General features: G+C 36.5%; 1 protein-coding gene across 1 annotated transcript in view; it reads left to right on the top strand.

Moving 5' to 3' along the window:
• Positions 1–11,434, top strand: part of spon1b (spondin 1b) — a 64,054-nt gene extending 52,620 nt beyond the window's left edge. The window contains exons 11-16 of the mRNA XM_026202300.1: positions 317–502; positions 3,328–3,498; positions 3,580–3,747; positions 7,222–7,386; positions 7,607–7,870; positions 10,225–11,434. Of these exons, the coding sequence (XP_026058085.1) occupies positions 317–502; positions 3,328–3,498; positions 3,580–3,747; positions 7,222–7,386; positions 7,607–7,870; positions 10,225–10,388 (1,118 nt within the window). The 3' untranslated portion in view covers positions 10,389–11,434. The remainder of the gene's footprint in view (positions 1–316; positions 503–3,327; positions 3,499–3,579; positions 3,748–7,221; positions 7,387–7,606; positions 7,871–10,224) is intronic.
• The last annotated feature ends 12,381 nt before the right edge of the window (positions 11,435–23,815 follow it).

Below are 23,815 nucleotides of genomic sequence, written 5' to 3'. Positions count from 1 at the left end.
TCCAGTTGTTTTTCTCTGGAAGAAGAAAGCAATATACACCTACGATGGCTTGAGTGAATCATTGGGTAATTTTCATTTTTGGGGAGAAAATGTCTTAATAATGGATTTATTTCTTACAAACATGCAGTCTTTTACTTCAAAGACATTAACTGCTGGACTGGAGTCATGTATGTTTTTATCTAAATCTTGAATGTACGAGTACATTTTTAACATATTTTTATTTTTCGGTGTACTGTTCCTTTTAGGAAAGCTTTATAAATGCTACTGCTTTTCATACGGTGTCCTCTAATGAGTCAATCCACTCACATTTCCACAGCCGACAACACTCCAGAGACGTGCATCTACTCAAATTGGTCTCCATGGTCAGCCTGTAGCTCCTCCACCTGCGATAAGGGTCGACGGATGAGGCAGAGGATGCTAAAAGCACAGCTGGACCCCAACGTGCCCTGCCTGCATACCCAAGACTTTGAGCCCTGCATGGGGCCGGGCTGCAGCGAGGAGGGTGAGCTAGATAACGCTGGTCTCCAGCTCTCCAGCGCATAAAAAACCTTTGAGGCTGACGGATTTAGGGATCACTATCTAAGAGCGTGTCAGGAAGGAAGGTGCATAGAATAAGGGGGGAAAATGGAGGAAGAAGGAATAAAAATGTTGTGCAGAAAAGCATGCATGAAGTGCTGAGTGGAGCAGGTAATTAATTGATAGCCTTGTTAGTGCGAGTAATGTAGAGAAATGCAAAGTCTCTGTTTTCAAGGTTACGAAAACCTTAGCCGACCTCAAACTGCTGCTGTAGAGTTTTATGCCTGCAATATGCTCGAGCAGATCAGGGTATTGATTCCCTCATTGGAGAGGTAGGCGCTATAAACAATAACCATAAACTATACATTGTGGTTTATCGTTTAAAAGAATCAATATGACATTTGCACTTCGGTAGGTTGGCCGTTTGGGTCGAAGTGTAAAATCTTGATAAGTTAAAGTGCAAATAATGTTTTCTCTTTTGTGTGGGTTGGTTGCCTTTTTCTTAAATCTGTATATCGACACACCTGTAAGGGCTGCACAATCAAATTCAAATCACGATTGCTGTATGGCCTTCTGTGACCACAAAAAGCTGTAATTTAATGAAGCAAATATAGTCCCCATGTGCTGTGGGTTTTAATTATACATTATTCACCAGTGTGCCAGAAACAGGTCTTTTTCATTTTTTCGTCAAAATAAAGGCAGCATTTAAATGTTTAAATAACCACTGTGGGTAGAGTGATATTTTATGGTATACAAATATTCTAAAAGGCTCTACATTTTCAAGTTATTCCAATGTTTTCAGCATACTGTACTATTGAATAAAAATATTGTAATTTTACAATATTTTAAAATATTCTAAATATTATTTTTTGATAGTATGTGAAATAATATTGTATAAAGTATTGTATTATAAAATCATTTAATTTCAGATTATACAAAAAAAGTTTTAAATATATATTTAAAAAATCCCAATGTGTTTGTTTTATGATGTACTATTGTATAAAATCTTAGAATTTTAGATTATTTTAAAATATTCAAAAAAACGTTTTTAGCAATAGTATTTGAAATGCTGCATAAAACATAATACACTATATTAAAATATCTTCCAATGTGTTCTAAATATTTGGAATATTCAAATGTGTTTGGTACAATACGATGTACTTATATAAACTATTTTTTATTTAAATAATTGTTTTTAAATATCATAAATATTAAATAGTTTAGTATAAAATATCATATTGATTTGTTTAATATTTTAGAATATTAATTGATTTCATTTTCTAGTTTAACTATTAACTATTAATGGTAGCAGTAGCGCCAATGTTACAGTAATATGCAGAAATAATACAATGTGAAAAAAAAAAACAATAAAATAAAAATTTCCATTTTGAAGTACAATGTGAATGCAAAGAAAACTGGATTGATTTTTAGCCCATTCATTTTGGGTTTGAATTTTATTCAAGTATTAATAACCCTAAAGAGTAACTTTTTATATTAGCAGCACTTTTGATGTGTGAAACATAATAATTTCAGTAGGAGACAAAATGCATTAGAATTTGAATTTGTCCTGTTCTTTTAATCTTTCAATCTTGATACCAAAGCAACAAATATGTGAGATGTTGCAGTTCCAATCTCAATATCAATAAGCAAAAATATGTGCAATAAGATTCTTAGACCAAATCATACAGCGTCTGTGACATTTTCTCTCTGTCTATCTGTCTTTCTCTCCACCTGGCGACTGATGACTGTCTCTCTTTTTTTCTGTCTGTCAGTGTATCTTCATCAACCCATCCGTCTGCCTCATCTGTACCTTTCCATCCTCTGAACCGTCTGTTTTTCCACATCACGTCTTCATTCTGTCAGCTCTGACGTGAGGGTTTTAAAGATGTTGAAGGCGGCAGCACTGACTATTGATTAATAGAACCTGCATCGCTTCATGTAGACGCTCTTTTATTTTTAATTAATGGGCCGTAAAGGGCCTGCATTGATTGATAATCCACCATCCCATTGACAGGCCGACAGTGGGGCCTCTGGGGGCCCCATCAGGGCCACGTTTATTTACAGCTCTTATTAATGATTCACTTAGTTCTGCTTTATTAGGTAGTGCTCGCTGCTGGTCCCAAGTGGGGTCTGCAGTTGTGCACTGGAGACAGATCTATGGAGAGTCGCCCCAAGTTCATCCATCCCGTCTGATAACAAATCTATTTACAAGCTCTGCCTTAGAGATAATTGGAACGGCTGAGGTGAGATAACGCATGGCTGGATCGGTCAATTTGATCACATCTGTCAGCACTTTATAAGGGGAGAAAGGTGGAAGATATGAAAGATGAACTGTAGAGAACGGCAGCATTGAAAAACGATAGAGGAGGATTGTATCTTACAGTCTGTCATACATAAAGAACGAGGATTATGGGGATGGGTCACTGCATTGAATTGCTGTACGTATATGGCGAAGAAGGAATATCTTACTCCTGTTTTCTTTATTAGAAAAAAGTAATTCGTCACATGAGGCTGTTTGCAATGAATGGATTAGCAAAAGAGACATATTAATATTTATAATAAACCCTAGAGGTCGACCGATTGATTGGCCAGACGATTAATACAATCTATAATCTTACATAGACACTATTTGCTTTGTCCACTAAACTAATTTCAAGAATTTAAGCATGAATCTTTAGTTCAATTTTTTTATGATAAATATGACTGTAGCCAAATATATCCATTCACTCATCACCAGATCTCAAAGTAAACTTTTAGGACAGATTTGTGACGCACAGTACCTCATTAGCATATGTCTGTTCTGTTCCCTAGAGGCGTCCACGTGTATGATGTCGGAGTGGATCAGCTGGTCTCCGTGCAGCGCCTCGTGTGGAATGGGCATGAGGTCCAGAGAGAGATACGTCAAGCAGTTCCCAGAGGACGGCTCCAGCTGCACGCTGCCCACCGAGGAGACCGAGAAGTGTGTGGTCAACGAGGACTGTTGTGAGTTATATACTGTTTATGTTGTGTTCAAGTTTCAGTCAAATAACTGTCCTAAAATCTACACGTTTACCTGTGTTTCAGCACCCAGTAGCTGTGTGGTGACAGAGTGGGCTGAGTGGGAGCCCTGCAGCGTGAGCTGTGGAGTGGGGATGAGGAGGAGAGAGCGCATGATGAAGATGGAGGCCTCAGATGGCTCGGCCTGTCGAGCGCAGCTGGTGGAGGCAGAGAAGTGCATGATGCCTGAGTGCAGTAAGTATGAACGCCACGAAATGTCAGTTCAGTCAATTCAATCCAACACCCTCTCATGGGCCGGGCTAGATGCCCTGCTTCACCAGGCTTGATTCATTAGCAGAATTCCTCTTGGCTGCTAGTCGATTTCTAATTAGACCTGCTTGTCACTTGCCCCTGGTAAGGCTGGACCAGCCGTCCATAAGGTCTTGTTTAAATTGAGGCGTCAAGTTCACGCATGGGATTGTGTAGCTAGTCATCGCTAAGTCATTAATTAATTTGGCTCCATCATTTCTTTTAAAGACAAGACATACTGAAGCAGGTCACATACGCTTTGTAAAGTAATATTTAGTTACATAATATCACTTTTATTGATCTGATAAACGGCTTTTAAATTTCTAAATAGAAGTAGTATTTATTCACTGTGCATTTCAGTTTCAACTTGTAACATGCTTCAAATTGAACAGTAATTCAGTTAACCGTTCAAATACGATACATAAATAATCACTAAATGTAATAAATAGTACATTTAAATATGTGAATATTTAGGAACTTTATAGAAATTTAGGCATTTTTAATCTCGCGGATGAGAAAACCAGTATCATGATAGCAACATTTAGTTATTTATTTATGTATTTAATAAATATGAGTATAAATAAATAAAGAGTCCTTGTTTATTATATTTATTTAATGCATTATGCACATTATTACATTGATGTTAATTATAGTTTGTATAATTTAACAAAAACAATCATGATCATAATGGACGATTTTTTTATATATATATATAATTTAAATATGATTGATATATATATATAGTTGATTAAAAAAACTGCAAACATCATGGCAAAGTTTTGGTCTAATACTATTTGTTTTACAAATATGAAAAAAATCATTTGACTGGCAATACAGTTTAAAATATATGCTCTAAATTATACTTAATATACTTTTACATTTTTTAACTGAAACCATCGCCACAAGAAGCAATATTTTATAATGCAAAAGATTTATAGGTAATATTTGATATTTATTATTTTAATTCACACTAAATTTTCCATTTTCCTTACTGTTCCAATTCTCACTAGTAAATAACTATTAACTATGACTTTTGCCTCAGTATACCCTTATCTGCTGCTTATTAATAGTTAGTAAGGTTGTTATTAAGGGGAGGTACAATGCTGTTTCATGCATTCAGAGTTATGTACAATGTTAAAGAGTTGGATTCTCATGCTAAGCATAGCCAAAGTTTCAAAAACTATTTGGACATCTAAGAGTATTTCTGTGCCAAATACACACTTATGGGTTTCTTACAAGTTTCTGAAAGTTTTTTATTTTTCGATCGTGGTTCTTCATTAAGTAATGTGGGGTGGAACTCCTTATATGGGCATTTCTCTCAGAAGAACGCACCCACGCTCACATCGACCAGAGTGAGATAAAGATTGCGATCAACACATCATTCAGCAGCGCTGCACAGGACTCGATCAGGAAGGATGTCTCCAAAGAAGTGTGTTTTTGGTTGTAATAGAGATATAACCTTGTTCAACTTCCTGGAGAACCGAGCGTTACATAAACGGTGGATGTAGTTTGTTTTTCGGGGCAGCAACGGAGTTTCGCAAGTGTGTTTGTTGTCAAATGTTTTATAAAAAAGGCCCAGTTTGACTTTGGATTTGCACATTGTTCAATACTGAAAGATGGAGCAGTCCCAGTGATAAAAAATCCCGGTCATGATTCGCAACTGCAGATAGTAATGCCTAGTTCACACTGCATGATTTTCAAAATCATTGTATCATCACTGTTTTCACGCTGCACAACTATCTGGGGTAGCATTCAGTTGCTGCTGCGTTCACATTCCATGATAAATCACCAACAGGAGGTTACACACTGCATGACAACAATAGGAAGAATCACCGACAACTCTGTCTGGTCTGCAAATTACATTTCATAACCAAGTGATAAGGAAATAATGCAAGATCACTCTGATATTATGGTCTATAATAAGTCCTCCCTGAACAAACAATAACAAAGATGACTTAACATTGCCTGCTTCTGCTGGGAAAATTTTATATACACAAATCTAAGTACTTGAAAGTGAAACCAACGTTTTGTGCATTTAATAATGAGCTTGTCTACACAAGCCCTCAATGTGATGAAAAAGAAAATGCAGTACATCTTTTGTCCTTTATAGAAAAATATGATTTACAGGAAAAGACCCTAGCCCCCTTTTATGTTTAATTAATTAATTTGTTTTGTGTGTGTGTGTGTGTGTGTGTTTATGTATGTATGTATGTATATATATATATATATATATATATATATATATATATATATATATATATATATATATACAGTGTCCTTTATAAGTATTTGAACAGTAAAGACAAAATTGCTTTCTCTGCTGTGGAATCAAGACATTTGCTAATTTGGTTAAAAGATGAATGTGCTACAAAACTACAGAATTTCACATTTTATTATTCTTTCGACACATACATATTTTACCAAATAAAAAGGACAGCACTTTAAGGGCCCTATAATACACCCATCACAATGCAACGGAAGGCGCAGCGCAGGTGTGTTTGCTAGTTTCAGTCCGGCGCCGTTCGCATTTTCCCGTCCAGTGCCACGTCGTTTCATTAGCAAATGCATTTGTGCTCATTTGTGCGCCCATGGACGTGCTGGTCTAAAAAAGAGGTGTGTTCAGGCACATAAATAAACTGCGCCATAGACCAACTCAAACCTGGTCTAAAGTCTGACGCAAAGTTTTATTTGTTTGTTATTTAAAGAGCGTATTATAATAGGCGGGTCCCCAACACACGTACACACTGCTTATTAAACACAGCAGCACACAAACATGCCAAATATATATAATTTTAAAATATATGTATATATAAATGCCTACATGTCATAATGGATAGTCATCACATGTATCAGAATTAGGCTATTTGCTCGCACACAAACAGCTCCGTTTCATCTAAGAGACGCGTTCTGTCTTTGCGCTTGCCAAATTCCATTGTGTAAACAGAAAATCCGTCATGGCACGAGCGCAACTGGCTCTTAAAGGGAATGGAAGATGAGACTCTGATTGGTGTATTGCATCTTACGCCCAAGAAACACCCATAACTCATTAAAAGAATAGGGACAACCTGTTTAGACCATGCACCCGGGCGCGACAACTGTTTTTCCATCGTTAAAATAGCAAAAGTAGAATTGGACATGCCCTGAGTGCACCTGCGCTGTGCGCTTTACACTTTGCATTTAGATCGATAAAATAGGGCCCTTAGAGTTCATCCCATTATTTGATGTGAGCATAAGCATTGGAACAGTTGAATTTAAGGCAGAGTATGCACTAGATTGTTTGAACTGCAAGTATATGCACAATAAATCTAAAGTACTATAAACGTAGTATGCACTCGATACCGTGCACCTCTAATTTAGTATACCTTGAGTTTATGAACAGTATAGTAACTCTTCATTACTTGTGTGTGTGTGTGTTTGTAGATGCAGTGGTGTGTATGCTCTCTCCATGGTCAGACTGGGGAGATTGCAGCGTTACTTGCGGTGTGGGCATGCGTTCTCGTCAGCGCATGCTGAAGACGCCCGTAGAGCCCAGCCTGTGTCCGGATGAGCTCGAGCAGATTGAAAAGTGCATGCTTCCTGAATGCCGTGAGTAACACACATACACACTTTCATTTATACCAAAGACTTTGTGTTTTCATGTAAATACTAAACTAACCTCAATGCGATTTACTAATTGAAAACATCCCTAAATGAAGGTTTTGTGATATTAAATTCACAAAATGGTTCCCAAATTGTAGTACATGCACAGAAATACACACGTGAATGAAATGCTCCTTTTTAATCCCATCCTCCATTCCTCCTCCAGCCACGGACTGCATGCTGTCGGAGTGGTCGGCGTGGTCCGAGTGCAATAAGTCTTGCGGGAAGGGTCACATGATCCGCTCACGGATGGTCAAACTAGAGCCTCAGTTTGGAGGCATGCCCTGTCCCGAGACAGTCCAGAGGAAAAAATGCAAGATCCGCAAGTGCACAAAAGGCTCCCGAACCGGCGACAAGAGGAAGAGACAGGAAGCTTCAGACAGGAGGAGAGCAATACCGAGCAAGGAATCTGTGGCAGAGGAAAACTCAGGTCCAGAAATATTTAGTATTTGCTTATTGCAAGTTTAGCTCTCTGTCTACAGATCCTTCCTGGAAGCAGGAGTTATGTTAATTGCCCATAATTTGTGCAGCTGAATTTGGCTTTAAAAGTCAACTTGGAAGTTAATATTGACCTTTTTATGTTCCTGGTTTTACTTTGCATGATTTATCAGAGGCAGTTATTCCAAAGACGTCTTTACATTCTTTCAGTCATCAATATGTAATAACCTTAACAACCTCTTTAAAACTTTTCTTGGCTGATTTCACCTTGGTACAAAGCTCTTAAAGGGACATGGTGATGGGGGAAAAAATGAGATGGAAGGAAAAATTATATTTCAATACTTTTTCATTGGCAAAACTTCTGGCATCCCCCAAGAAATGTTGCTTTCGGGATGAAAATTTGAAGTGGCTGGGAAAACTCAAAAGCTTTCGCAAAGTTTTTGAAGTAAAAGTACAGTTTCTCTGTGGGAATGCAAAAAGTTTTGTGAGTGAACCATTTACAGTAACCATTTTCAAAAAACCATTGAAATATGTCAAGATGATGTGAAATGGCCATTTTTTTCACAATCCAATCAGTTCCAAGAGATAAAATCCTAGTGAACTGCCTACAGTGGAAACATTTCAAGTCATCATATGTGTGCTCTTTAAAGGCAGAGAACTAATAGAGCTGATTTTTTAGATACTTTTTGATCAAACTCTGATGCATGCATTTGCATCTGTTATTTATGGAGGCAATCCCAAAATGTCTGAAACTTATAAAAATAGTTATTTGAAATAAGAATGTATGTTGGTGCCAATAGATTTGTGTGCAGTGTGCCGATATATCACGCTGTTGCACTACAGGCATCAAGAGTTCAAATCCCCATCTCTCTCTCCCACTTCGTTTCCTGTTTTCTCTACAATGGCATAATAAAGTAAAAAAAAATAATAATAATAATAATTCTTTAATTAAAAATTCACTATTTTACCCAATATGTGTGTGTTCTATAAGTTTTAGGCTTACCAATGCATTTCAGACTAATAACTCATGGCACTACATTACTGTTCAAACATCTGGGATCAGAACGATTTAAAAAAAACTTATGCTCACCAAGGCTGCATTTATTTAATGAAAAATAAACTGTACAACATGGAAATGTTATTACAATTTTAAATATCGGTTGTCTATTTGAATATATTTGAAAATCTTATTTATTTCTGTAATAAATAGCTGGATTTTCATCATCATTACTCCAGTCTTCAGTGTCACATGGTTCTTCTAATCATTCTAATATGCTGATGCTGCTCAGTAAACATTTCTTATTATCGTCAATGTTGGAAACAGTAATGCTGATTAATATTTTTGTGGAAACCATTTTTTTTATGATTCTTTGATGAATAGAAAGAATAGAACTAGAAACAGAAATTGTTTTAAATTTCTTTACAGTCACTTGTGATTAATATAATGCATTTGTTCCATAGAAGTAATAGTATAGTAATTCCTTTAAACTCTTTAAATCTTACTGTCCCCAAATTTTGAATGATATTAGAGCAACATTCCAAATCAGTCACTTGAGCATTAAGATGCATTCTAACAAGGAAAAAATCTCTTTGTAAGCAACAAGGCAGCTGTCGGTTTTGGAACAGAGCTAATATTTTTGTTATTGATTAAATTGTTCTCCTAAGCTCCCTGTAAATCTTCTGTATTGCTCTATGTGAAGTTGTGAATTGATCAATACATCCCATCTTTTAAAGCTTTGCCACTCTGTGTGAGCCAGAGCATATCTTATACACACACACACACACACACACAAACACGTTGTCAGCATTTGATGAAGTGATTCAGTAGGGCTACAAATGGTGATGTAGAGGATGTCCCCGGCTCATTGTACTAGAGAAGTCTCTCTGGCCTTGCTGCTTATTCCTAACACACATGAACACACATGCTAATACATCACCTTTAACTGTGCTGTCCTCCTCGGCACCTCATTTTTGGCACTTAATCTTGGTCACCTCCATCGTGTTTAAAACACCCTCCACTTCCCCAGCTCCACCTGTATAGATCTGTTATAGGTGTTTCCATGTATGTGTGGGGCTTATTTCATATTTGTTATATGTGCAGCAGCAGTATTTTCTACCAGCATGTCTGTGGATGTATTGGCAGTAGCAAGTCTCTGTTGCAGCAGCATATAGCATAGCAGATCTATTTCGTCAAGACCAAACACATTACCATTGTCATGAATATTACCGTGCTAAATTTTATTGAGAATTGTCTTGACAGAAATGTATTGGTGAACTATTTAATCAAAGGGCCAAAACCCCTGTTACACAAAAAACCCCTTGATTTTCTTTGTTTTCTTCCAACAGCCTGTCCGATACGCCCGTGGTCCAGCTGGACGGAGTGTACCAAGCCATGCGGCGGGGGGGTCCAAGAGCGTATGATGTACTTAAAGAAGAAAGGCAAATCTTCACAGCCCAACCACTGCAAAAACAAGAAGGAGATCCGCGCGTGCAACGTGCACCCGTGCTAAAAGTGACTATCACTGTAATACACACACACCCCAACACACACTGAATCAGCCCTTTAAGAGGCTGAATAGGGCAGAAACAGAGTAGTTTTAACCTAAGGTTTCCTGAAGCGGTATTGGCGAGGGGTGTGTGTTCCAGCTTGTAGGATTTTAGAATAACACACACGTGGACCAGGCCTGTTATCCGTGATTAGTTTTAGATGCCTTCTTAGTGGGCGTATATACTGTATCAATGTATAACCGACACTTTTCAGTACCACCTTCACTAAAACATCAGTGTGCACTTCCTTTTTTTAACAGTAATTACATTTTTCTTTCATTTGTTATGAACAATCACATTCTTTTTGGGTAAAGGTCGGCATTCAAAACAGATACGTAGCATTTCCTGTAAACAAAACATGGTTTTCTTCATCCCTTAAAGATTTTGGATGCAATCCTATACTGATTTGTGAAGGAAAACAGGCCGTGATGTGGGATTCGCAAACAAGTTCTAATCTGAGGGTGCCTGTATTGAGCGATATCAAGGTGGGTCACCAACAATCAATGCCCAATTGATTCAGACAGCAAGTGCTTGGTGAGGACAGAGGATTTTTTGTTCCTCGACTGTGAAGTTGTCTGGGAAATCTTGTCAGATATAGGCTTAAGGTGATGCATTTTCCAGTCTATGGATAGTTTAACATTTTATTTCCAAACTAAAAAGCACAGGTAAACAACCATTCAATGTTTTTTGAATTTATTTTATAAATCGTGAAATATTAACTTGGAGTTGAAAATAGATTGTGACTTTTTATTGCATTATTAGATGTATAAGAAGCTAATGTAAAATACGAACTCATCTGTAGGGAAAGAAAGCATTTAAATTAGACATTTTCTTACTTTTATTGTGGAATTTTGATATATTTAGCTTCAAAAAGTCTTGCCAAAGTCAAGTGTGGAATTTCTTTTTCTCTGTCGCTCCCTCTCCCTTATTTTCTTTTGACTCATCCCTTCTTCTGCAATGTTCTGCTTTTTTGAAATAAATCTTTACAATAAAAAATTATGTGACTACATGTTTCGGATTGCTTATTGCATATAAAATGTATATTCATTATAAAATAGATACATTTAAACAGGTTTGCCTTTTTAAATTATTTCCTGATCTAGAACAGTTTCTCTGTCTAACCACTAGGTGGAGACAGAGACTATAAAGTTGCGCTACATAATTGTTACAAATGCAAATTCAACTCTTCGACAAATATAGTTGCAGGATGAAAACTTAAAACATGTCAGCCAAAAATTATATCTTTCACATTCATTATATATACAATGAATGTGAAAGGCGACTGAATCTGTCATAATACTAGCGTCTTTTTGTGCTCCATAGGTGAAACAAAATCCGTGTGGATTTGGAACATCATTAATATTACAGTGTATATGTTTTTTTTTCTTTGCATGTATTCTCTTAGCTTATGATTTTAAGAAATATCTGATTCTAAGATTTAATTGGTTTTAGTTATGGAGACATGCCTAGTCTGATAGCTCTATCAAGCCAGGATGTGTCATGTTTAGTGAAATGTTTTCCCTTGTAGCCTAATTACACTTTGGTAAAAGCACAAGCGTCGGGCTGAAGTGCTTAGCTGTTACTCTGTATAATACATTTATTTAGGTTTGAACTTTACACCGCTTTTCTGAAACTCCTACGGTGAATCAACTTGACAGGTGTGGGGTAAACGGCCCAGATGCTTTATACTTTAAACACATGAGAGTTTCCTCCCTCGCTAAACATGATGGGAGCAATTTATTGTTAGAACGCATCATGTCTCGGTTAGAACTGAGCACTGAAATTAATTAAACTGGACCAAACACAGCAGTGGTAGTCGTGGTAACACGCGATTAAGCCTTAATATTTCTCAAACATGAAAGAAGGACCGGACAGTGGATTTAAAACTCCTAAAGTCTGGTTTATGAATATTAATGAGACCATGTGACGTTTAGCAGTTGGCCTGCTTCATCTGTAAGCTACTTCCAAATTGTCTGTAGTTTTTCAATACTTTTTAGAAAAAAACACAGCGGCTTTCAACTAAATGTTATGTATTTATAAGTATTAAAATACATTGTATATTGTAATATTAAACTACATAATGCTTTATAAATTAAAGTTAAATGACACAGCTTGCAAAGAAACTTTGTGGGACCATTTGAATCGGTTCATTTAATGAATCGTCCGGTTGAGTCGATCCATTCAAATTAATCTGAAGTCAAAATTACCAGTACACCAAGTTTTGGGTGTGTTCAAGTAGTATGTTCTTGATTCAGTAGAAGAAGAATAGGCTTTTAAGAATTATTTAGGCCTACATTTAAATTTGGTCTTCACTAGTCATCCTGGGTGTTTAAATTAGATCCATTCAAAAGAATGAATGTCATTCAATTCGATACGTCATTTGATTGGGAATCGGACTGGTGCACTCTTTTAGTGGAATCCAATAGAAAGAACCGACTCATGACTCATTCGTTCGGGAATTGAACTCTTCATAAAATAGAATTGTCTTGTTAAGAGTAATTTCGAAAACCGGTTCTGAGTAAGGGTGTTTACGACTCAGTTTTCAATTAAAAACTGAAAACTCTATGCCGTTCACTTACACTTCAAGGGTTAGTTCACCCAAAAATGAAAATTATGTCATTAATAACTCACCCTAATGCTGTTCCAAACATGTAAGACCTCCTTTTATCTTCGGAACACAGTTTAAGCAGAACTGCTGAACTTTCAGTCAGTGTACTGTTTGAGTACATGATATTGGTTTGTTTGAACTCAGAGGGAGTGTCAGCCACATTAAAAAAAAAGTTAACATCTTAAGTCATTTGTGGATTAATGCGTATTAGAGATGCGAACCGTTTAAAACGATTCAGTTCGATTTGGTGAACTGAATGATTAGTTCACAAACCGGATATCCAGACTGCTTTGATTTGAACTCTCCCTCACAACAGACATGGAAGAGAAGACAATGCTGAATAAAGTCGTCGTTTTTGCTATTTTTGGACGAAAATGTATTTTCGATGCTTCAAAAAATTCCAACGGACCCTCTGATGTCACATGGACTACTTTGATGATGTTTTTCTTACCTTTCTGGGCATGGACAGTATACAGTACACACAGCTTCAATGGAGGGACTGAGAGCTCTCGGACAGAGATGTATAAAGTACTAGAGAACCATACTTGAGTAAAAGTACAAGTGCTCTATCAAAAAAGTGACTTGAGTAGAAGTAGAAGTGCTCTTTAAGCACCACACTTAAGTACAAGTACTAAAGTATTCAACATTTTTTGTACTTAAGTATTGCAAGTAGTCTATTTTAAAATTTACTACTCAAGTACTGAAAGTAAAAGTAGAAGTATTGTGTTATGTAGCTATTAAAGAAAGTAGTCAAAAGTTTGAACATATTGTTTTTACTATTTCAAATGATTAACCTAAAGGACAATTACAATTCCTTTGACTGTAACTTCTTGTAAACAAAAAATGGTTACTAGGGTTAGTTAGCCCAATTTGCAAAATTATGCCATTAATAACTTACCCTCATGTTGTTTCAAACCCTTAAAACATCAGAGGGTCATTTAGAATTTTTTGAAGCATCGAAAATACATTTTGGTCCAAAAATAGCAAAAACTACGACTTTATTCAGCATTGTCTTCTCTTCCGTGTCTGTTGTAAGACAGTTAAAAACAAAGCAGTTTGTGATATCTGGTTCGCGAACGAATCATTCGTAACCGGATCTTTTTGAAACAGTCCACCAAATCCAACTGAATCGTTTTAAACAGTTCGCGTCTTCAATGCGCATTTATCCACAGATGAATTAAGCGGTTAACTTGTTTAATGTGTCTGACACTCCCTCTGAGTTAAAACAAACCAATATCCCGGAGTAATTTATTGACTCAAACAGTACACTGACTGAACTGATGTGAAGAGAGAACTGAAGATGAACACCGAGCCGAGCCAGATAATGACTCGTTCACGAGTCAAGAACCGTTTCTGTCAGACGCGTCCGATTCATGAACCGAGGAGCTGATGATACTGCGCATGTGTGATTTAGCGTGAAGCAAACCGACACACAGAGCGTCTGGAACCGAACTGATTCTTTTGGTGATTGATTCTGAACTGATTCTGTGTTAATGTTATGAGCCCATGTGCAGTCAACGCCAATGACGCCATTGCATCGAGCGCAAAAGAATCGGTGAACTGTTTTCTTCAACTGGTTTATTGAATCGAACTGTCAGAAAGAACTAACGTTACTGGTCATCCGAAAACCGATGCAACCGGTTCTTGACTCGTGAACGAGTCATTATCTGGCTCGGCTCGGTGTTTATCTCTCTCTTCACAGCAGTTCAGTCAGCACGCGCAGTCTCGCTTGATTCGCTCAATGATGTGCCAGCTTCATCAAACCTGCCCTCTACAGTTCTGGCAGTGGTTTGTAATGGAATGATTCGTAACATTATTATAATTGTAACGAGTAACGATGCAGCACATAAAAAAAATATCGGAGTAAAAGTATTAAACTCAGCGAAAATATGTACCGAAGTAAAAGTGGAAGTAGGAGAAAAAAATAATACTCTAGTAAAGTACAGATACCGCCTTTTAGTACTTAAGTACAGTAGTGAAGTAGTTCTACTTCGTTACTATACATCTCTGCTCTCGGACTAAATCTAAAATATCTTAAACTGTGTTCCGAAGATAAAAGGAGGTCTTGCATGTTTGGAACAGCATAAGGGTGAGTTATTAATGACATAATTTTCATTTTTGGGCGAACTAACCCTTTCAGTAGGTGAGTAAGTTCAGGCTGCCTGACAGTGTTAAACGCTGTTACATGGTGTTCACTGTAATTGGTTTCTTTCAGAGATGCCTCCCCTACATTCAGCTTTGCTTGAAGTTTTTCCAGAGGTTGTGACCATTAGCACTGTCGATGGGTTGGTAGAGACAGCCTAGATGTGTGAGGGAAAAATGTGGGTGAGTATAACAATATATAAGTCTGTGGGGGGTTACAGGTGGGCAGGGCCTTCATGTTATTATAAAATGATAGAAACCATGGGAACATAATGGTTGTACTGTGGAAAGACCATGAAGCAGAGAATAATGTGCAGGGTACAAGGTGTGGAGATGTTGGTAATCCATGAAACGTGTTTTAGAAAACATTACGTACATAAAAGATGTTTCCTTGTGCCTTTTGTGAATTGAATGCACGACTACAAGGAATGAAGAATGGCACAATTAGTATTGTGAGTTTTCAAATGTCACAATGCATTTCACAGAAAGAACATTTGAAATGTTAATCTTCAGGCATTGGACAGAAGGCCGTTCAATCGCTCGAGAACAATAGAATGCAATTCTGCTTTTATAAGCCATTCAGAAAGGTGCCACAAACAACCCAAAGCGAGAAAGAAAAAATATGTGGACTGTGTCTTTTTCTATACATTAAGATGCGTGCGTATTCAGGTTGATTTTTCTTTGTTCGCTGCACACGCTGTCTCTGAATGTTTGCACCATTACCTGTGATGAAAGTGGCCTCTCATGTGTTCTTAGTGTTTCTCAGGTGGTTTTAGTTTCTCTTAAGAACTACAAAAGGAACATGAACAGCATTGAACTGAGCTATCATTATATTCTGGAACAGTTTGCATATGCAGACTTTGGCATTTTTTAATGAAATAGGTCTATATTCTCTTCATAAAATGACCTAGCAAGTCATTCAGAGTTGGAGAGATGTCCTTGTTGTCTGTTCAGTGAGTCAGTAAGCCGATGACTCAGTAACGACGAAGCATTGTGAGGCACCTAGGCTTATTCTTTAAATGAATCATAACAGGATTCATTTCTCTTCAGCACATTACAAGGTGTAGCTGTCTGGTGGTCAAACCGCTGATGATTCTGCAACCGGTTCATCAAGAATATTTTATTTTTTGTTATTTACTTATTTTATTTAATAGTAATAACATTTTGGATGAGGCTGTTTGAGTGTATTGTCACTGCTTTTAGCTTTTTAACCCAATAACTTCATTCATTTAAAAGATCTGAACCTGATCTACAGGAACATCTGAAATGGTGTTTGCTGTATGAATTCTGTGGTCTCCTTTGTTCGATTTATAAGTCCATTAACCTTCATTGTTGTATCTTGTCCTTAGAACCCTCGCTGGTGCTCTTGAAGGCTTCAGTCTTTACAAATCTGATAAGAAATGCAGAAAAATCAATGTCGTGTCCAGACATGGTGAGACATGTTTGCTGGTGCAGGACTCAGCTGTTTTATTTCGCTCAACCAGCTGCTGGCCTTTGAGTCGAGCACAGAGGAGAACATTTATTTTTGGCGCAGGGAAGCAGAGGGAGCTTTTCTCACTTCAAGATGACTGTAACTCTTTGTGTTTATTTGTTTATTCAAATGCATACGTGTATAATGCACCTTCCTAATGGATGGTGATTTTTATGTTTCTGTGATTCTCCATAGGATTGGAGTGGCTTCAGTTGCATCCTTGACAGAGCAGAACAGAACATCAACGCCTCAACCATTATTATACTCAGCTTAAAGGAGAACAGCTATTATATCTTTATTGCTGTGAATATTTGTTTCATACTGTGCATTGATTCACACAGGTAAGAGCTACACAATGAATGAAACCTATCTGAGCATTGAACATTTCTGAATATTAGCATTCTTTGATCTGTTCTGTTAATTTCATCCATTTAGTCTAATTATTTTAGACCATTTTTCAGTTCAGTTGTTCGATTCTATAGTGTTCTGTTCTAATTAGTCTATAAAACCAACATCCTGGAGTTCCATTTATGTTTCTGCATATATTCATGTGCAGCCTATGTTTAAATGTGCATGTTGTTTATACATGCATTTCTAACAATATCACATCCTTGTGTTTTTACAAGTCACTGTGTAATATTGCCCTCTATTAAAGTGTTTGGGGAGGAGGGGGACAGTCAAGTCTTCCTGCTGACCCCCCTGTGAATGGCATCATGGTTAAGACATCTTTTATTCATGCATTGACTTTTTCTAGTGTGTCCTTGTACTTCTTTATATCAAATCCCACTGAGCGTCAGCAGTCACTCTGCTCAAGATTCACATTTACTGCTAAGCTGTCATACACATATCATTGCTTAAAAAACACAGGACTTTAGTTTTGGACTGGAGCTGTCTCTGTCTCTTTTACTACAAAACAGCCATACTGTATGATGGGCAATATGCTACTTGGTGGTAGGTTGTTTTAGGGGGAGGGTCTTTCTCATTCTAGAGCATTTAATTGGGTGAAATGCATGTAGTGCAGAATGAGTCATCAATATTTTTCATCCATTTTCCCAGAAGATAAAGGGTCTGTTCACACAGAAAATGTTTTTGCGGACCACTGCGCTGCTTTTTTTTTTTTTTCTGTGATGTTTCCATTGCATGCAACACAGCATTCTAAAACTTTTAAAGTTGTTTCTACACTTTTTTTTTCTTTATTTCACTGCCTTGCATTTAAGTGCTTTCAAATACAAAAGTGTGTTTTTGGTGAATGATGTGAAAAGCCTCTAAGACTGTATATTTTAATTTTAATATATCTGCTAAATGTGAATTTTGTCAACTTACTAGAGCATGCTAATGCATAGATGGCCTAAAACCCAGGGTTTCTGCAGCTTTTAAAAAGGTCTTGATAGGCGATTTTTACTTAAATTTTCCTTTCCAGAAATTATGGCCCTAAAAAGCCTTAATCTCAAGGCATTCATTGCATTAAATGTTGCACGCATTTCAAAAATTGTTTATCTTCTTTGGAATTTTTATCTTGTTTTTATAGTACAATTATTTAAATATCCTTAAATCAACATACCTTTGAGGTGTAAAAGTCTTGTTTTCAGTCAGTGACCTCACTTTGTTCAGTTTCTCAGAAAACAATTGACAAAAAAAAACCCAAAGAAAACACAAATAACTTTATTCAGCAATTTATTTTCTTCCATGTCAGTGTTCGATGTGCGTTCACAAGAGACCCACGACGCATGCGTGTGATGCTGCTCACTCAGGAGCCATCTGTCTGTCATGACTGACACAGAAGAGCAGAAATTGTTGAATAAAGTCATCATTTACTTTGCGCACAAAAAGTATTCTCGTAGCTTCATAACATTACAGTCGAACCACCATCACATGGACCATTTTAACAATGTCAATACGACCTTTCTGATCCTAGAATGTGTCAGTTGCATTGTCTTTACATGGTCAGAAAGCTCTTGGATTTCATCAGCACTGGAAACTAGGATGAAAACACTGATAGAAAATGTCATCATCGTGTAGTGTGATCACAAGTTGTATTAAATTATATTTACATATTTTAGTCAATGAAAGCAGACCTATATGAGCCTTAATCTTTTTTTTTTATTATTAAAAAGTAATGGAGATCTGTAGGAAACTTTTAAGTTTGCTCATACAACTCATTTTTAGCTGCCTAGACATTTCCTTTAGATGTTTTGAGTTCCCTTCCAGTTATTCCCTACATTTTCTTTACTTGGTCCTAAAAAGGTCTAAAACCTGCAGGAACCCTGCAAAGCTATAACAGAAATGGATGAAATGCCACAAAACTCCCACTTTAAGGTTTTTGTGGAAGTTCCATGATGGACTGAGTGAATTTTGAGTAAGGTGAACTCAAGGCTGAACTTTAATAAAAATGCGGTTCGGTCCCCACCACAAATGCAACAAGATAGATTTATATGGGAATATTTGGAGATGACCCAATCCGTATGACCATTTTCTTCTTCGATCCACATTTTTGTTTATCAAACACGATTTTTAAATGAACACAATCATCACCCGGTATAGCATTGTAAATTATTGTCATCACTCACTTTTGTTGACTAAGCCATAACAGCGTAACCATAAATAGCATGCATTCTATGCCGAATCCTTGAGAGATTTCGCAAATGCCAACATATGCCATAGTACTGATGCTGAGGTGACATTTTAAAAGGTAACAGCATCTGTTTGATATTTTAGGGTGCACAATTAGAGGGGGGTGTTTTCGAGGAATCAAGGCAGAACATTGTGGGCTTATTTAACGAGTTGCCATAGAAATATTCTGTAAAGAATTGCAGCCACAGGTACATCATGAATACATCTTTTAATAGTCACAACATTTTTAGAGACAACAACAGTTCATGAACAAGAGAAGAAAATGATAGATCATTATTCCTTATAAATATTCCTAGAAATATTAAATGCCACAGCGCCGTGTGCTGGACTCTCAAAATAATTATTTTTAGCATTTTTATTATGAAAATAAACCATCAAGAAACTGACACTTACAAAAGCTCATATTATGTCATATTGCAGTGGACACAGCCTCCCACCTGAGTGAACGCAGCTGCTTTGACAAGACTTCAGCAGCCATTATTTATTTGTTAACCTCATTACGGATGACACAAACGGCTCCTTTGGCAGAGGGACTGTTGCCATAGAAACAGAGTGCAAAAGCGCCACACTGACCTCTTATGGGACATGGCCTTTCAAAGTTTCTATTCTGTTATACACATGGTCAAGCGATCACCGTGGACATGTGGCCTACATGATGTAATATGTCAGTGTCTCTGCGACATAATGTCATTGGTCAATGATAGCAGAAAAGAACAAATTTGACCTGATCGAGTCGCTCTTAGAAGGGCAGATGCATTGTTTGTTTCACTCTGACGTGTGATTTATCAAGTGGTGGAATATACAGACTCTGTGTTACGGTCTTTATTTGTTCTTCAGGGGGCTCGACTGTAATGAGAAACAGTGTGGGGAGTTTCAAGCCAAAGGGCATAATCATGTGACAGTCAGGCACCTTGGATTTTAGTGATGATAAACAAGGAGCCCACTGGCATTCTGGGAAAAAGAGTGGCTCCTTTTGATCATTTAAAGGTACTTTTGACCAAGATAAAGATTCATTTGTACCTGCTTAGAATCTGATAACTGTTCCAGTAGGAGAAACGTAAAGGCACAGTTCAAGTTTCCTTTAAAAAAAAAGGAACATTTTATAATTTACCCACCCTTATGACATTCCGTATTACTTTTTTCTATGGAAGAAAAAAATATTTTATAATTTTTTAGCAGAATGTCCAAGGTGTGATTTTCCATACAATAAAAGTGAATGGTGATTTTCATTGAATAACAACGTAAACAGTCATAAAATACAATAAAAAGTATAAAAATGTCAGTTATAACACAGAAAATTACTTGATTTTAGAAAATGTTTTCAAAAAAGTTGGGAAACTGTACAAATTGTGATTAAAAAAGGAATGGAATAATTTACAAATCTCATAAACTTATATTTTATTCACAATGGAATATAGATAACATATCAAATGTTGAAATGTCATGCCAAAAATTGGCTCACTTTTGATTTCATTCCAAAAAATGTTGGGACAGGTAGCAATAAGAGGCCGAAAAAGTTGTGTACACATAAGGAACAGTTACAAAAAACAGTTTGCAACTTATTAGGTCAATTGGCAACATGATTGGGTATAAAAGTGGCAGTGTCTCTCAGAAGTGAAGATGGGCAGAGGATCATCAATTATTAGACATCCAGTCTTTTACATTTTTAACACACTTTGTTAGCTTAGATAATTTATAAATTTCATCTGGCCTTATTGAAATATATAGTTGAGTATCATCAGCATAACAATGGAAACTAATCCCGTATTTTCTAATAATATTACCAAGGGGCAACATGTATACTGAAAATAGCAGAGGACCTACGACAGATCCTTGTGGCACTCCATACTTTACTGGATATAAATGAGATGATTCCTCATTTAAATAGACAAAGTGATAGCGATCGGACAAGTAGGATCTAAACCATCTTAAAGCCTGCCCTTGAATATCCGTATAGTTTTCTAATCGATATATGAGTATGTCATGATCTATGGTGTCGAACAAAGCAGTAAGATCAAGTAAAACTAGCAATGTGATGCAGCCTTGATCTGACGCAAGAAGCAAGTAATTTGTAATTTTAACAAAGTTCAATTTCTTCTCTGAAACCCGACTAAAATTCTTTATAGATATCTACCCCTTTTTTTCTTTTCTTTTTTTTTGTAGCATACACAACTTTTTCTAAAATTTTAGACATAAATGGAAGATTTGAAATGGGTCTGTAATTTTCCAGTTCCCTCTAGGTCCAGGTCTAGTTGTGGTTTCTTAATAACTGCCTGGTTTTGGGTTAATAATATAGAGAAGCAGTTCTCTTGCTACAGGTAACAACTCTTTCAGTAATTTAGTGGGTACAGGATATAATAAACATGTTGCTGATTTAGATGCAGTGATACGTTCATTTAGATCTTTCTGTCCTTTAGTTGTAAAGCACTAAAGTTTTTCTTTGGGTGCAATGAATGAAGTTGAATTACATGACGCTGTCGATTCTACAATTTTAATTGTATTTCTGATACTATCCATTTGATCAATAAAGAGTTTTTTATAGATAATTTTCTCACAGTGTACTAACTGATTAACAATCACAGGTACAAACTACTAACAAGGTGTATAGTGATCAATTATTCAGTTGTTTGATTATTTTAATTAAATTTAACAATTGCAAATAGCAGCATAACTTAATTAATGTGATGCGTGTACTGCTAGGCATCTTTGGTTTCCTCTTGTGTAATTTAGATGGAAAATGTGTGCCTTTTTATTGCTTGAGTCACTTATCTAGCTAAATTTAAATTTGTTGCTAGGTGATGTGGAAGTTGTTTTTTGCTAGTTTTTCGTTGGCAACACTCGGGGGCGTCGGACCGGGGTTAAAACCAGTACTGATTACTAGGGCCTCAAAGGAAGAGAGGGCCCTGAAAAGTCTTGAATATATTTTATTTTACCTGGATTTTTTCACAGGGGGGCCCATCAGGACAGCCTATGCATAGGTCTCGGGATCTTGTGCAACACCCCTGGCAACACTGTTTAGAGTTGGTAACTCAACTCGGAAATAAAATAAATAACTAAAATTACAAAAAACTAAACATGAAATAAAAATAAATTAAAGCTAAATAGAAAATTTTTAATACATAATACCAATAAAAATGAGAAAAACAAACTTTTTTTAAACTTAAATTAAAAAAGATAATCATTATAATATGAAGAAAACACTTGTTTGAAAGCTCTTGATCACTCTATGGAAGAAAGTAGCTCAGGCATTCTGCTTAACTTCTGCTTTGGTGTTTCACAAAAGACGGTCAGGCAGGTTTGGACAGAATTTTCAGTTTTTGAGTGAACTGTTCCTTTAAAAAAGTAAAAAGTGTTAAATCGATTTACATCACAAAGCTGAATTGATACTCCTGTAACTGTTGTGCATTGGTTCACTTGAGCTCTGATACGGCAGACTAGGCATATTATTTACTGCAGTGGATTGAAAGGATACTGTGTCGTAAATTCAAACATTGTTTCTTAAGCCTGCTGCAGTTGTGCCTGTGGAGCTGCTGAGAGACGTGCAAATGCAATCTCAAAGAAATCTGAATTACATCATAAATTCCATTTGGACATACTGGGCTATGAAAGATGATCAAGTGCATAGAGATCAAAGCAGCACTACTCAGTGCTTTGACTCAATCAGCGACATATATGTCAAAGCTTTCCTAGCTGAAAATACAAATCAAGATTTGTTGTAGAACTTTGTAAAATAATATTAAAAAATGGTTTAAAAACAAAAAGGAAAGAAAATATTAATGTTTTGGGTTGAATACAAAACAAATAAACATATATGGCCAGTAAAGTATTTTTTTTTCTCTGATAAACAACAGCAACCACAATTATTGTAAAAACAGCTCAACACTGAAGTTCTGTCATGAAACTTTAGATGGCACAGGCCAATAGATTCAAACTTGATCTGATATAATTCTAACTTGATCTGATTACATCATCATTCACATGGCACAGCTGCTGATTGTTTTCTTTTTACATCAGCAGCCAATGAGCTTGCTGCTCAACATTCAGATACTCAGCAAGTGTTGCTGTATCATTTGCAGCATGCTTCAGAAACCCTCCACCTTCCCCAGCTCCACCTGTTTAGATCTGGGCTGTGTTTCTCGAAAACGATTTATCTTAGAGTTTAAGAACATTTTCTACGAGTCATTTTACGATCGTTCTTTATTGTTTTAAGTGTTTGCCAAAAATGCACTTAACGTTATCACATGTAGCAGTGCTTTAAGTGCTACTAAGGAGTCACTATCCGTTTGTCAAGTGCTGAAACGTCACCTTATGGAATGGCTTGTAATTGTAGTACTACTGGTTTATTAAAATGTTAACCTAATGCTTTGTTCCAGACAACTCGGTTATAACTATAATACAAATTATAATACAATATTATATTATATTAGTGTACAATAAAGCACATTCAATAGTTTGTATTATAATCACGTTGCACTTGAATAAAGTTAAAGTTGTAATCTGCCGATTGTGCACCTTCTACAGAGGCACCATCAAAAGCA

This window comes from Carassius auratus, chromosome 25, assembly GCF_003368295.1.
Source record: "Carassius auratus strain Wakin chromosome 25, ASM336829v1, whole genome shotgun sequence".
NCBI classification, from domain to species: Eukaryota; Metazoa; Chordata; class Actinopteri; order Cypriniformes; family Cyprinidae; genus Carassius; species Carassius auratus.
Note: the sequence above shows the minus strand (reverse complement) of the source record. Positions and strands in the feature narration are given on the sequence as shown.